The sequence below is a fragment of the Geotrypetes seraphini genome, chromosome 10, assembly GCF_902459505.1.
Source record: "Geotrypetes seraphini chromosome 10, aGeoSer1.1, whole genome shotgun sequence".
NCBI classification, from domain to species: Eukaryota; Metazoa; Chordata; class Amphibia; order Gymnophiona; family Dermophiidae; genus Geotrypetes; species Geotrypetes seraphini.
The window spans coordinates 145,676,632-145,689,697 of NC_047093.1; the positions used below are offsets into that span (position 1 = coordinate 145,676,632).

The 13,066-nt window shown below is 44.5% G+C and overlaps 1 protein-coding gene across 1 annotated transcript; it reads left to right on the top strand.

The window, feature by feature from the left end:
* Window positions 1-55: 55 nt before the first annotated feature.
* TFPT (TCF3 fusion partner) lies at window positions 56-12,473 on the top strand. The gene is made up of 6 exons (XM_033961393.1): window positions 56-109; window positions 9,225-9,476; window positions 9,850-9,920; window positions 10,191-10,260; window positions 10,417-10,656; window positions 12,169-12,473. The coding sequence occupies exons 2-6, from the start codon at window positions 9,234-9,236 to the stop codon at window positions 12,343-12,345; spliced, it is 801 nt and encodes a 266-aa protein (XP_033817284.1). The 5' UTR covers window positions 56-109; window positions 9,225-9,233; the 3' UTR covers window positions 12,346-12,473.
* The last annotated feature ends 593 nt before the right edge of the window (window positions 12,474-13,066 follow it).

Sequence of the window (13,066 nt, forward strand, 5' to 3'; positions counted from 1 at the left end):
ACCAATGGTTCGATTGGTTGACACTAGCCCCACCCTTCCCCACTGATTGGCTTATCTCGTCACTGTTTTTCAAACAAAGCTTTATTAAGCGGAAGACGAACACAGGCAGGTATGGCTGGACTTTGCAGTGATATCCCATGCTGTTTGGGCTGAGGGCCGAAGAGGCCCCGGGGAACTCTGTCTTCCCCATTCTCAGCTCTGCTCCAAGCTGTCTTCCTGCTGTAATAAACTGGAGCCGAGTTGTTAGCCATAGGGAGGACACTTATTGCCATAGGCGAACCCCACTAGATCCCCTTTAGGGGAGCAGAGGAATGGGGTGGGATCTTGCTCCTGGCTAGATTCACAGGTTGAGATAGAGTCACCAATGTGTATCTGTTGAAAAGGCGATAGCGAAAGCTAGAAGGATGCTAGGTTGCATAGGGAGAGGTATGGCCATGAGGTATTGATGGCCCTGTATAAGACTCTGGTGAGACCTCATTTAGAATATTGTGTACAATAAACTGCGTTTATGTCTTACCCTCCCAACTTATAAAGCAATCATTCTTGTTGCCATTCCCTCTTAACCCCCCTACTTCTAGACCCTTAAATTTCCTCACCTAAGTGACATGTATGAGCCTTTGTCCTGTGTCTGTCTTAATTAGATTCTTTTGAGCAGGGACTCTTTCTTGCGTGTTTCTTGTACAGTGTTGTGTGTGTCTGGTAGCACTTTATGAATAATAAATAGCACTAGTAGTATAATTATGGAGATCGCACCTTCAGAAAGATATAAACAGGATGGAGTTAGTCTAGAGGAAGGCTAATAAAATGGTGCTTGGTCTTCGTCATAAGACGCATGGGGACAGACTTAAATATCAATATCTCAATCTGTATACTTTGGAGGAAAAGCAGGAGAGGGGAGATATGATAGAGATGTGTAAATAACTACATGGCGTAAATGCACATGAGTCGCGTCTCTCATTTGAAAGGAAGCTCTGGAATGAGAAGGTATAGGATGAAGTTAAGAGGCGATAGGCTCAGGAGTAATCTAACAAAAAACTTTTTTTTTACAGAAAGGGTGGTAGATGTGTGGAACAGTCTCCTGGAAGAGGTGGTGGAGACGGAGACTGTGTCTGATTTCAAGAAAGCCTAGGATAGGCACATGGGATCTCTAAGGGAGAGGAGGAGATAGTGAATGTTGCGGATGGACCATTTGGCCTTTATCTGCCATCATGTTTCTTAATTTTTCTCTACCACATCTACCGGGAGACTATTCTACATATCTACCACCCTTTCTGTAAAAAAGTATTTCCTTAGATTACTCCTGAGCCTCCTCCTCTTAACCTCTCATCCTATGCCCTCTCATTCCAGAGCTTCCTTTCAAATAAAAGAGACTTGAATGAATACTGTGTGCAGTTCTGGTCACTGTATTTCCAAAAAAATATAGCGGAATTAGAAAAGGTACAGAGATGGGTGACAAAAATGATAAAAGGTTGGGGTTGACTTCCCCATGAGGAAAGGCTAAAGTGGCTAGGGCTCTTCAGCTTGGAGAAGAGACAGCTCAGGACTGATATGATAGAGATCTATAAAATACTGAGTGGAGTGGAAAAAGTAGATGTGAAATGCTTGTTCTCTCTCCAAAAATACTAGGACTAGGGGGCATTCGATGAAGCTACTAAGTAAATTTAAAACAAATCAGGGAAAATATTTATTCACATGTGTAATTAAACTCTAGAATTCATTGCCAGAGGATGTTGTGAAATCAGTTAGCTTAACAGGGCTTAAAAAAGGCTTGGATAATTTCCTGAAACAGAAGTCCATATTAAGATGGCTTGGGAAAATGCACTTTTTATTCCTAGGAAAAGCAGCATAAAATTGGGATCTAGCTAGGTACTTGGGACCTGGGTTGGTCACTGTTGGAAACAGGATACTAGGCTTGATGGACTAGTATGGCAATTCTTATGTTCTTATGACTTGCCTCATTCATTTATGCTACGTAGGTATTTAAACAACTCTTGTGTCTCCCCTCTTCCATCTTTCCTCCTAAGTATACATATTGAGAACTTTTAAGTCTGTCCCCATACACCTTATGACGAAGACCCCCAACCATTTTAGTAGCCTTCTTCTGGATCGACTTCATCCTGTTATCTCTTTTTGAAGGTGCGACCTCCAGAATTGCACACAATAATCTAAATGAGGTCTTACCAGAATCTTATACAGGGGCATCAATACTACCTTTTTCCTACTGGTCATACCTCTTCCTATGCACCCTAGCATCCTTCTAGCTTTCACTGTCTCCTTTTCAACCTATTTGGTCACCTTAAGATTATCACATACTATCACACCCAAGTCCCATTTCTCTTTCATGCACAAAAGTTCTTCACCCCCTAAATTGTACCATTCCCTCAGAGTTTTGCAGCCCAAATGCGGGACTGCATTTCTTAGCATTAAATCTTAAATGCCAAATTTCAGACCATTCTTCAAACTCATGTTATTCACACCATCAGGGGTGTCTACTCTATTGCAGATTTTGGTATCATCCACAAACCTTACCTGATAGCCCTTCAGCAATATTGCTTATAAAACCTTGAGACACACCAGTGGTAACATCCCTTTCATCAGAAAGATCTCCATTGACCACTACCCTCTGTCGCCTTCCACTCAACCAGTTCCTGACCCAGTCCATCACTTTGGGGCCCATCCCGAGGGCACCCAGTTTATTTATTAGACACCTATATGGAACACTGTCAAAAGCTTTGATAAAATCTAAATACAGTACACCACCTCTAGCACACTCCCTCTATTCAATTCTCTGGTCATCCAGTCAAAGAAATTGATCAGATTTGTCTGACAAGACCTTGGGTTAAGACAGAGTAATCGTATACTGCACTGCCCATCTGGTGTAATGTGTGTCTTACAAAAGAGAGAAAAAGTACAGCCTGTGTTATGGAGATTCCATGGGAATGAATCATGCTGAAAGTGATGATGGCAATGCAGGCTGGTCCAGTCTTCTGGTCTTGGTTTTAACATTCCCTCTCCCCCATATCCTCTTCACATAACAGAGTAGGACAAGTAGGCAATATTCTCACACATGGGTGACGTCACTGACGGAGCCCCAGTCCAGACCACTTTAAAAGTGCATTGTCGCTTTTAAGACTTCAGAAAGTTTGCGATAGCCTGCACCGCGCATGCGCGAGTGTCTTCCCGCCTGACGCAGGGCGCGCGTCTCCTCAGTTTTTTCATTTCTGCGGAGCTAAGATATGTTTAACGATCATTTAACTTTTATTGCCTTCCCGCTCTCGCGGATTTCTGACTTTTAGTTAGTTTTTTCCTCTTTTTTTCTTTAGTGTTGCTTTCTTTAAAAAAAAAAAATCTTTCTTATAAATTTAGCTCATCTTCAAGTTTGACTCGAGGGGGGGGGGCTACTTTTTCACTTCAGACCTTAATTTTCCTAGGATGTTGTTTCCCCCTCCATGTCAAGCGGTTGACTGAGTTTCATCAAGCGAAGCCGTGTTCCAGGTTCTTTAGTTCTTTTGAAGCCACTGCACTGTCTTCATTTTTTTTTTTTTTTAAAGAAAAACCAGAAGAACAGTATCTTCATCAATGGACTTTCTCATCCTGTTTTTTGTTTTTTACTTCCCCGCACTGAAGGTGTGGTGCCAAAGTTTCGACATTGAAAGATTCAGCGATGTCGAATTTTTCAGCATAGACTGATGTCGATATCGACTCCGATGCTGATCTCGGCGACACCGCACTTATCGACACCAGTAGTACTGCCTGCTTACAGTGTCGCCTTGTGCTGTTTGAGTAAGTGGACTTCTTCACTTGGGACTCAAGTCACACTAGCATTGAGTCAAGTCATGCTGACCTTGAAATAGTCCTGTAAGCGCCTGCTCCCGATCTTGAGTAGTGGCTTGATTAGGCCTCATTCTCATGGAACCGGAGTGTGATGCCGTGGGTACCGGTGATAACGCCAATGATACCCATCACCTGTTCTTGTGAAGTGCCTCGTCATTGATTATTATGACACCGGATCTTGACACTGATGGTACTGGCGTCAAAGCAAACGGTACCGGTGTTTTTTCCTTCAGACTCAAAAGCTTGAGCTCCACTTCAAGTTCAATTCATGCTACCTTTGCTGCAATTCTGTCAGTGGCTGATCCCAATCTGGGGCTCGACATCGACTTCATCCATTAAATCTGCTGGGAAGCTCAGTCGATCTTTTGTTTTCAAGTTTGTAGAGATTTGGAATGAACTTCTCGACTCCATTAGGCTTTTAGGCCAGCTGCACTTATTTCGTAAATTCCTGAAAACTTTGTTGTTCTCGCAATTTTTAAATGGTTTAACTATAGCCTCAACAAAATGATATTATAGTTATTTTTCTTATGCTTTTCTTATGTACTTTAGTTTTTAATTAGTACTTCCTTCTCCTATGTTTTCTGCTATGTACTCTAGTCTTAATTATATGTGAATTGAGTTGCACTCCACTGGGAGATGACCCGGTATATAAATCAAAGATTAGATTAGATACTGATGAACAGTCAATGGTACCAGTGTTTCTTCTTCGCACCTGGGACTCAGCTTCACCATACTTTTTTTGGATGGAGTTCCATCACCACCCAGTTCCAACCTCATCCTTATGGAACCGGAATGTGATACTGATGGTACCGAAGAAAACACTGCCCGGTACTGGTACTCTCCCTTAGCAAAGGATTGATAACTTACTATGGGAGGAATTGTGTGTGTGTTTTTTACTGTATCCTTGTTAACCCCCAACTCTCGGTGCCTGTCTAGTCTGCAAAACAATGGTACCAGTGCTTAACGCACAAAATGCACAACTTGCTTGGGGAAGAAATGGGTGAGCATTTTCTGATGCCTTGCCCGGGTCGACACCGACTCTTTTGGTGCCAATCCGGTCTGAGTCTTTGACACCGATTGCATCTGCAGTGGAGGCTCCATTGGTGCCGCTACTCCTTGTCAAACACTCGACACCAATGACTTGCCGGTTCCAGTCTTCCTCCACAGCATGATGCTACTATTTCTTCAGTTTTAGCTTCAGCTGCTCATTGCATCGTCTTCCGCTGCCTGACTCTGCTTCTTCAGTCTTCACCAAAATTTTTAGGGAAATATTAAAATTTTTTACATTTTCCCTTTTTCAGATTTTCTCTTTAGATTAGAATCTCTGTTTTTCCCCCTTTTCAGAGGCTTCTTCTATGAGACTTGTTTTATACAGAGTGATTCCTATTTCTGCGTTTGATATGCCTTCACTTATTTATGAAACGCTAGTCACAATTTACCTTGAAGAAGTCTTCAGGATCTAGTGTTTGTATACCTGCTAGTGACGGCAACATTCAACTCACGTCACCCTATTTTGACGTGTTCCTTCAGAGCAACATTAAGACTTTCTTTTCAGCGTTGCTTTGGAAGGAGAGTCAATATTCTTACTGTACATCAAATTGATTGATACAGTGTCGTCTTCTGCTGCTTGACTCTGCCTTCTCAGTACTTACATATTACTACCAGCTGAAGCATTCATGAACATTGACTTTTTCTGGCTGGCGGGAACTGACAAGGGTGGAGAGTCTATCAGTTAGTTTCCCCGTCACTACAGCTCTTTCCTTGGTTTTGCTGCGATGCAGGATCAACCAGGTGTTTCCGTTCCTTGCTGCTTTCCACTGTTCCACTAATGTTGGAGGGTGTCTGTTTTGGGAACATCCAGACTATTCCTCAGTTCCCTACCTCCCTTTATACTTCATGCCGGAGGTTTGGGAGTGGCTGTAGGGGAGGAGAAGACCGCTCAATCCTTTTCGGATAACTTTTTCTTCTCTTGGTTTTGATCGCAGCATTTTTTTACGTTTTGGGTCCTTTAGCCTTTTGGCCTTGGGATTTTTTGCCGCTATCTGGCCCTTGGCATCCTTGAGTTCTAGGGGTCTGGAGTTTTTTTCTCCTTCCTACTTGATCGGTTTCACATATTTTGGGTTCTGATGTTGTTTTCGCACCCAGGTGCAGTATTCTTACTCCTCACGAGTTTTTGTTCTTTTGGTTTTCAGGGAAGCCTCTTCTTTCTTTCATTCCTTAGGGCTTCCGGTATGTGCTTGCACTTTTCTTGATGATTTGCACCAATTTTAAGCCACCCCCATTTTGCTTCATTCTAAATTCATTGCATTGTCTGAACGACACGCATTTTTATAGATTGGACGAGCAGGTTTCTTTTTATGCATTTCGTCCTCTCTTTTCCTGTTGCTATTTTTGTTCAGTCTACACCAGCACTTAGCCACCATGCTTCTCTTAACTTCTGAATGGCTCAAATAACATTGGTTCTCCCTTCTTCTTTTTCTCAGCACAAGGGAGCACATACCTCTGCCCTTTTTGTCCACTCTGCTTTGTCGCTAGCATGGACATTTTCTGTATTTCAGCCTGCAATCATTTCACCTGGTGGCTGGGTTTCTTTCATGCTGACCTCTTCTGTATCACATCTCTTTCAGCCTCTCCACCAGATTTTGATGTCCCCAGGACACCAGCCTCACTATAGTGTTGTCATAACCAAATGTGGGTTAGGTTTTTTTCTTCCTGGTGTCTCCTTCATCATCCACATCCCACTCCCTTGTCAGTTGGAATGGTGTGCATTTTCCCCTTTATCGACTAGAATCTTCCCTAGCAGTGTTCTACCTTTTCACATGCTACTGGAGGGAAAGTTTTTTATGGTTTGTTTCAATTTTTCCCATGCAATCGAGAGACAACCTCTCTCTGTTCCTCTATTGGTCTTCAGATTCGTGACAAAGCATTTCAAGGTGAAATTACCCCTCACACTTTCGCCTGTACTCTGGGACATTCATGGGATTCTTTCCAGGTTAGTGAAGTCTACTTTTCAGACAATGGTCACAGTTCCTCTTCAGTTTTTTCACCTAGAAACTTATTCTTTCCTATCTTGCTCACTTCTGTCATGAGAGTCAGTGAGTTACAAGTGTGGGAGGCAGATTTATCCTTCACTGTTTTTCTCTCTGATACAGTGCTTCTGCGCACACAATCACAATTTCTTTCCAATGGGGTGAAGAAGTTTCATCTCCTTCTCTAGTCAATAAATGTGCTGCGCTTTTTACCAACATTTATACGACTTCTCCCCAAACTCTTTGTCTCATTTGATTCTACCAAGTTGGGGACTTTTTGTTTCTGAGGAACCGGTTCCTCACTGTTTGGTTATCTGTATTTCGTTCTGTTTTTGCTTAACCTGGTCTGCACCTGGTGAGTCAGGTCACAGTCCATACAGTCTGAGCAAGGGCAGTTTATGTCGTTTTCCTAGCATTTACTTCTCTTCCAGATTTCATACAGCTGCCCTTTGGTCCTCATTTCACACATTCACCTCTCATTATCGTCTGGACTTTTTTTTTCAGATGAGAGGGGCATTTTGGTCAGTTGGTATGATAATATTTATTTTCTTCAACGCCAACTCTCCCACCATCCCATTCTGGTTAGCTTGGAGGTCACCCATGTGTGAGAATATGCTGCCTGCTTGTCCTGGGATAAAGAAAAAGTTACTTACCGTAACAGGTGTTATCCAGGGACAGCAGGCAAATATTCTCACAACCCTCCCATCTCCCCTGGTTGGCTTCTTAGCTAGCTTATCCTAACTGAGGAGACGCACGCCCTGCATCAGGCGGGAAGGCATTTGTGCATGCACGGTGCAGGCTATCACAAACTTTCTAAAGTCTTAAAGTGGTGATGCACTTTTAAAGTGGTCTGTACCGGGGCTTTGTCGGTGACATTACCCATGTGTGAGAATATTTGCCTGCTGTCCCTAGATAACACCTGTTACGCTAAGTAACTGTGCTTCATGGACTTGGCCTTCTTTTCTTAATTTATAGGGAGGGTAAATCAAAAAATAAAGGCAATTGTTAAATTACACATCCAGAAGCCAGCAAAATGCAACATACGTATTCGCACATTGCCTGTTGGATAGTTCGTCCAGCGCTTGGCCTGTAGGCAGCTATGAGGTGAGAAACATGGACACCCTATGGCAAGATTGCACCATCGAAGAACAACGGGCACTAGTGCGCTTTCTTTGGGCAGAGGGAGTGAAACCTGTGAAAAATCCCCGTCAGATATTTACTCAGCATGGACATAGCACCATGAATCAACAAAAGGTTTATAAGTGGGTAAAAAGGATTCAAGTGGGAAGAACAGGTGTAACTGAAGAAGGTCGTTTGGATCATGCACACAAGAGCACATTGACATGATTAGAGAAGACCGAAGGATAACAATGTCTCAATTGGCTGCAAATTTGGATATCAACTATGCCATGATGACTTGGTATACAGGAAAGGCTGCGCACAATGGGTTTTCAAACAGCTTACTGACCTGCACAAGCAACAGCATGTGGAGGTTGTGACCCAGTTCCTGAGATGGTATGAAGAAGTCCTGAGTATTCTGGAGAGAAATGGCAATGTGACATGGGTGCATCACTGCGGCCCCGAGAACAAAAGACAAAGCATGATGAAGTAAAGGAAGCGGTGCTCACCTGGCTTTGGGAACAGCTGAAAATCTTCCCTGCAGGAATGCAGACTAGTTGAACGATACAATAAATGTGTCATCTTACATTGAGACTATGTGGAAAAGTGATACACTTCCCCCTCCCCATTCGCGGTTTCGGGTAATCGCGATTTCACATATTCGCGATTTTTGGGGAGGGGGAAAAAAAACAACAAAAAAACATTGTTAAGTCTTCTCCTCGGCATCCCGGCCTTACCTGGTGGTCTAGCGGGCTTTCGGGGCAGGAGCGATCTTCCTACGCTCCTGCCCCGTGCAGATCGCCATTAGGAAATAGCTGTAGGGAGTTCCCGTCATAGTCTCGAGAGACTACGGGAACTCACAGCAGCCATTTCCTAATGGCGATCTGCACGGGGCAGGAGCATAGGAAGATCGCTCCTGCCCCGAAAGCCCTCTAGACCACCAGGTAAGGCCGGGAAAGCGGGAGGGAGGAGGGGGTGGGTCAGAGCCCGATATTCGCGGTTTTTCACCATTCACGGTCCGGCTCTGCCCCTATCCCCCGCAAATCCGGAGGGAGAAGTGTATATTCAATTGCTTACAGTTATTTCTATTAAAGCTGTTAAATGTATTTTGCCTTTATTTTTGATTTACTCTCATATTACCCTGTAAACTGCTCTGCGGTATTCTTTTTTTCTAAAGGTGTTAAAGTAAGTCTTGGATAAACTGCAAACTCGTTCTGACTTCTGATTCTTCTCATCTCCCAGCTGCCTGTCATGGCCGGGGTGGGGTTTGAGGAGTTCTCTGTGCCCCCCGGCTCAGAGCTGGCCTTGCCGCCCCTGTTTGGAGGCAATATCTTGGAGAGTGAGCTGGAGACGGAAGTGGAGTTTGTGGACGGGGGCCTGAGTGGGGATAACCTTCAGGATGAGGCAGAGGAAGAGGAAACCTTACAGCGGCAGAGGGAGCTCCACAAGAGGAAATACCTAGCCCTGAGCCGCCGTTGCAAAGAAATGGAGCAGGTAGGAGAGAGCAAGCAATTCCAGACCAGAGAACCTGATTTCTTATCAGATATTACAAATCAAAATAGCTCTGGTTCCCCCCCCCCCCCCACCAAATTGCAAAACCATTCCTGGATCGGCACACCTGAATGACATAGCCATAAGGTTAGTCTCACTCTTCACTCCATCTGCAGCAGCAGTGGAAGCATTTAATCCCCATATTGCTGATCAGAAACAGCAGCATTATAAATCCTTATATAACTGGGACACATGTTCAATAGCTTCTGGTGCCAGCTGAAAAGACACCCTCCAAGCTTTGAAATCCATTTGCTCTTTGTAATATTGAAGTGCATAAAGGGCATGTGAAAAACACATCCTTTCTTCTATGTTGCAGGTGAACGAGAGGATGTTACATCGGCTGCACCAGGTCCAAAAGATCACACGGAAGCTCAAGCAAGAAAGAAGGTGCCCTGCCTTTTTGTCTGTAAAGTAGAGGAGTGGTTAGTGGGGGGAAAAGTAGTGGAAAAATCTTGAGCTGCAGATCCTGCAGAGAAGGGCTGTCATCTGTGTCTAAAGTTCCTAAAAAGGTGTTTTCCTGGCTTGTTTATGAACTGAATTTGTGTATGTAAGGGGTATTACTAGTCCACTGTTCTGTTAGGCTCTATTCCTAGATAAATATGCCTGTCTAGCTCCCTTTGCAGACTGGTCAATATGACAGATTGTTTCCCCATGTAGGTGTCTGATGAGAATCCTTGACTCATATGGAGACGATTATAGAAAGTGCCAGCTCACAATTTCACTTGAGGTAAGAGATTTTATCATGCGTTAACTAGTGGTCTCGGGATCCCAGAGTTCATTACCAGCTACTCTATGCTGTGGTTTCCCTTGTTCTGTATTTGCCAAAGCTGCCCTCTTTTTCTACTCATTCTTGACAAAGTAACTTCATTTCCTCCTATTCTAGGAGGAGGAGAATCAGAGCGCCAGCATTGCACCTCTGGGAAATGCAGAGAATGAGCTCCCGGAGAAGGAAGGATACAGCCCCAGCCAGAGGCGGTCAGTTGGGGTACTAGGCAGCCCCGATAGTCCGTCGCTGCTAGAAGGGGGCCCTGCTAAGAAGAGGAAGAAGCACAGAGAGGAGAAGGTCCCTGGGGTCAGGAAACTACCCCAGCCGATGATGCTGTTAGAAGAACTCCTGCCGCAGGTACGGTGGCTGATGAGGTTCACAGCAGTCTGGAACTGGGCTGATGAGGTTCACAGCACCAGGGACTGGGCTTCTCAAACCTCTGCGATTCCCAGCCGATACCCGCTTTCTTTAAAAGTTGCTGCTGATAGTGCCAGGTGGCAGTGAAAGATTTGGCACGGTCCCTCTCTAAACCGACACAAATGACTTCAATTTTGGTCTGTTTTTGTTTTGAAAATTTTTATTTGTCAAGTAAAGAACAGATCAGTTGTGTAGAACAGTGTCTCGCAAGCTTTGCAAGTCGGCGGCATACTAAATTGGGGGCATCTGAAAGTGCGTGGATGTCAACATGATGACGTCAGTCATCACGTCAATGTTAGTGCAAGCGTGGAGGCCCTCCAGACAAGGCCCTGAGACACCAGTGGTGGGGGTGCTGAAAAAGAAAAGGCACGGAGGATGTGCCTCTCGCTGCGACAGAGGTAAAAACCTCTATCCCAGCTTTGTAAAAGCCAGCGATAGCTAACAGTTCTTAGAAGTAGCATTCTCCCTCCCCATCAAAAAATGTTGCACATTAATTGCATATTGAGTTAGAGGGCAGGAACTGGGTAGAGAATGGATATGGACTGCATAATGGGCTGAGCGCCTGGTTCTTAACATACGCTTTCATAGGTGTAGTTAACGTGGATTAATTTAGCGCCTCCTGAGTGCAGCTGTGCTAACTGCCAGGTTCTATGTGCACATCCACCTGTTAATTCCAACAATTAGGGTGCAGCCTTTGCACTTAACATGCACTGATTTTTGCTGATAGGGGGCGCTTGGTGCTACAACGTAACATATTTTGGCACAGGGAAGGACAACCATGGTCCTTGCGGGCCATAACCCAGTCAGATTTTCAAGATTTCCGCAATGAATATGTGCGAGATTGATTTGCATGCATGTTCTGTTTCCACTGTATGCAAACAATCTCATGCCTATTCCCTGTGGAAATCTTGAAAACCCGACTGGTTTGTGGCTCTCGTGGCCCGGGGTTGCCCTCGCCTGCTTAAATGAAAGACTCCTTAAGTTTGCCAAGGAACACAGGGAAGAGCTAATGATGACTTACTGTATGTCTCTAGCCCATTTAGTGTCATATACTCCAAAGGGGCCCAGTTCCTATTGAACCATGCTTTGGGTCTCTCACTTCTTATGCCACCTATCCCACTCTATTTTAGCCATTCCATTTTGGAGAAAGGAGATAATCTTTCTGACACCTAGCAAACCTGCAGCTGGCTAGGGTCTTCTCTCAACAGCAGCCCCATCATTCTTTTCCTGTAACTTGAGAGAGAACGATTTTGTACAAATGGATCCAGCAGTCTCAGCTCATCACCCAAGTTATGACTTTGTCCAACTATTTAAAATCTCTTAATAAAATTAAATACAATGGTGCTAATCCTAGTTTTGCAGCAGAGCTATAAGCTCAAGAGCAGACATTAGATTCTTTCAGAGATGATTAAGAATCTTGCCTGATATGTGTGTTTCTCATTCTCCCTCCAGATAAAAACTGAGGAGGAGGAAGAGGAAGAAGAAGAGGAAGAGGAGGAGGAGGAGGAAGAGTTCCTCTGTGAAGGAGAGGAGACATTGCCTCTAAGTTGGCATCAATTGAGCCCACGTGACCGCCTGCTTCAGTACCCCAAGTTTCCCAGCCCCGGTGAAGATGCAGATTTTGACTGAGGCTCTGGAGCAGGGATGTGTGTCAAAGTCGGTCTGCGAGGGCCGCAATCCTGTCGGGTTTTCAGGATTTCCCCAATGAATATGCATGAGATCTATTTGCATGCACTGCTTTCATTGTACACTAACAGATCTCATGCATATTCATTGGGGAAATCTTGAAAACCCGACTGGATTGTGGCCCTCGAGGACCGACTTTGACACCTGTGCTCTAGAGCAGTGGTTCCCAACCCTGTCCTGGAGGACCACCAGGCCAATCGGGTTTTCAGGCTAGCCCTAATGAATATGCATGAGAGAGATTTGCATATAATGGAAGTGACAGGCATGCAAATCTGCTCCATGCATATTTATTAGGGCTAGCCTGAAAACCCGATTGGCCTGGTGGTCCTCCAGGACAGGGTTGGGAACCACTGCTCTAGAGAAAAGGAACCAGAAACATTTACAAGACCAGTTAAACATCAGGAAACAGGTACATCTTGAAGGAAGAACTGACCAGAGTTCACCCCTGGACTGCGTAGGGAAAAGTGGTGCACTGGAGACCAGCCTCCAACAATTACTTAACATTTTACTTTCTTTGGATGACAATAAATGAGAAAAGTGGGGGGAAACTTGAGATTTTCTACTCCTTTGATTCTTTAACAAGGGGGGCCTCTATTTTCTCCTACTTCACAGACAGGCAACAGGCACCCTTTCCCCCCTTGATGGTTTCCTTTCTGTCTATCTC

Bases quoted from the DNA above. Each gene is read 5' to 3' on its own strand.
- TFPT (XM_033961393.1), top strand. From the start codon at position 9,234: ATGGCCGGGGTGGGGTTTGAGGAGTTCTCTGTGCCCCCCGGCTCAGAG. The intron at 9,477-9,849 runs GTAGGAGAGAGC...TCTATGTTGCAG, and splicing joins GTTGCAAAGAAATGGAGCAG to GTGAACGAGAGGATGTTACA. The intron at 10,657-12,168 runs GTACGGTGGCTG...TTCTCCCTCCAG, and splicing joins TAGAAGAACTCCTGCCGCAG to ATAAAAACTGAGGAGGAGGA.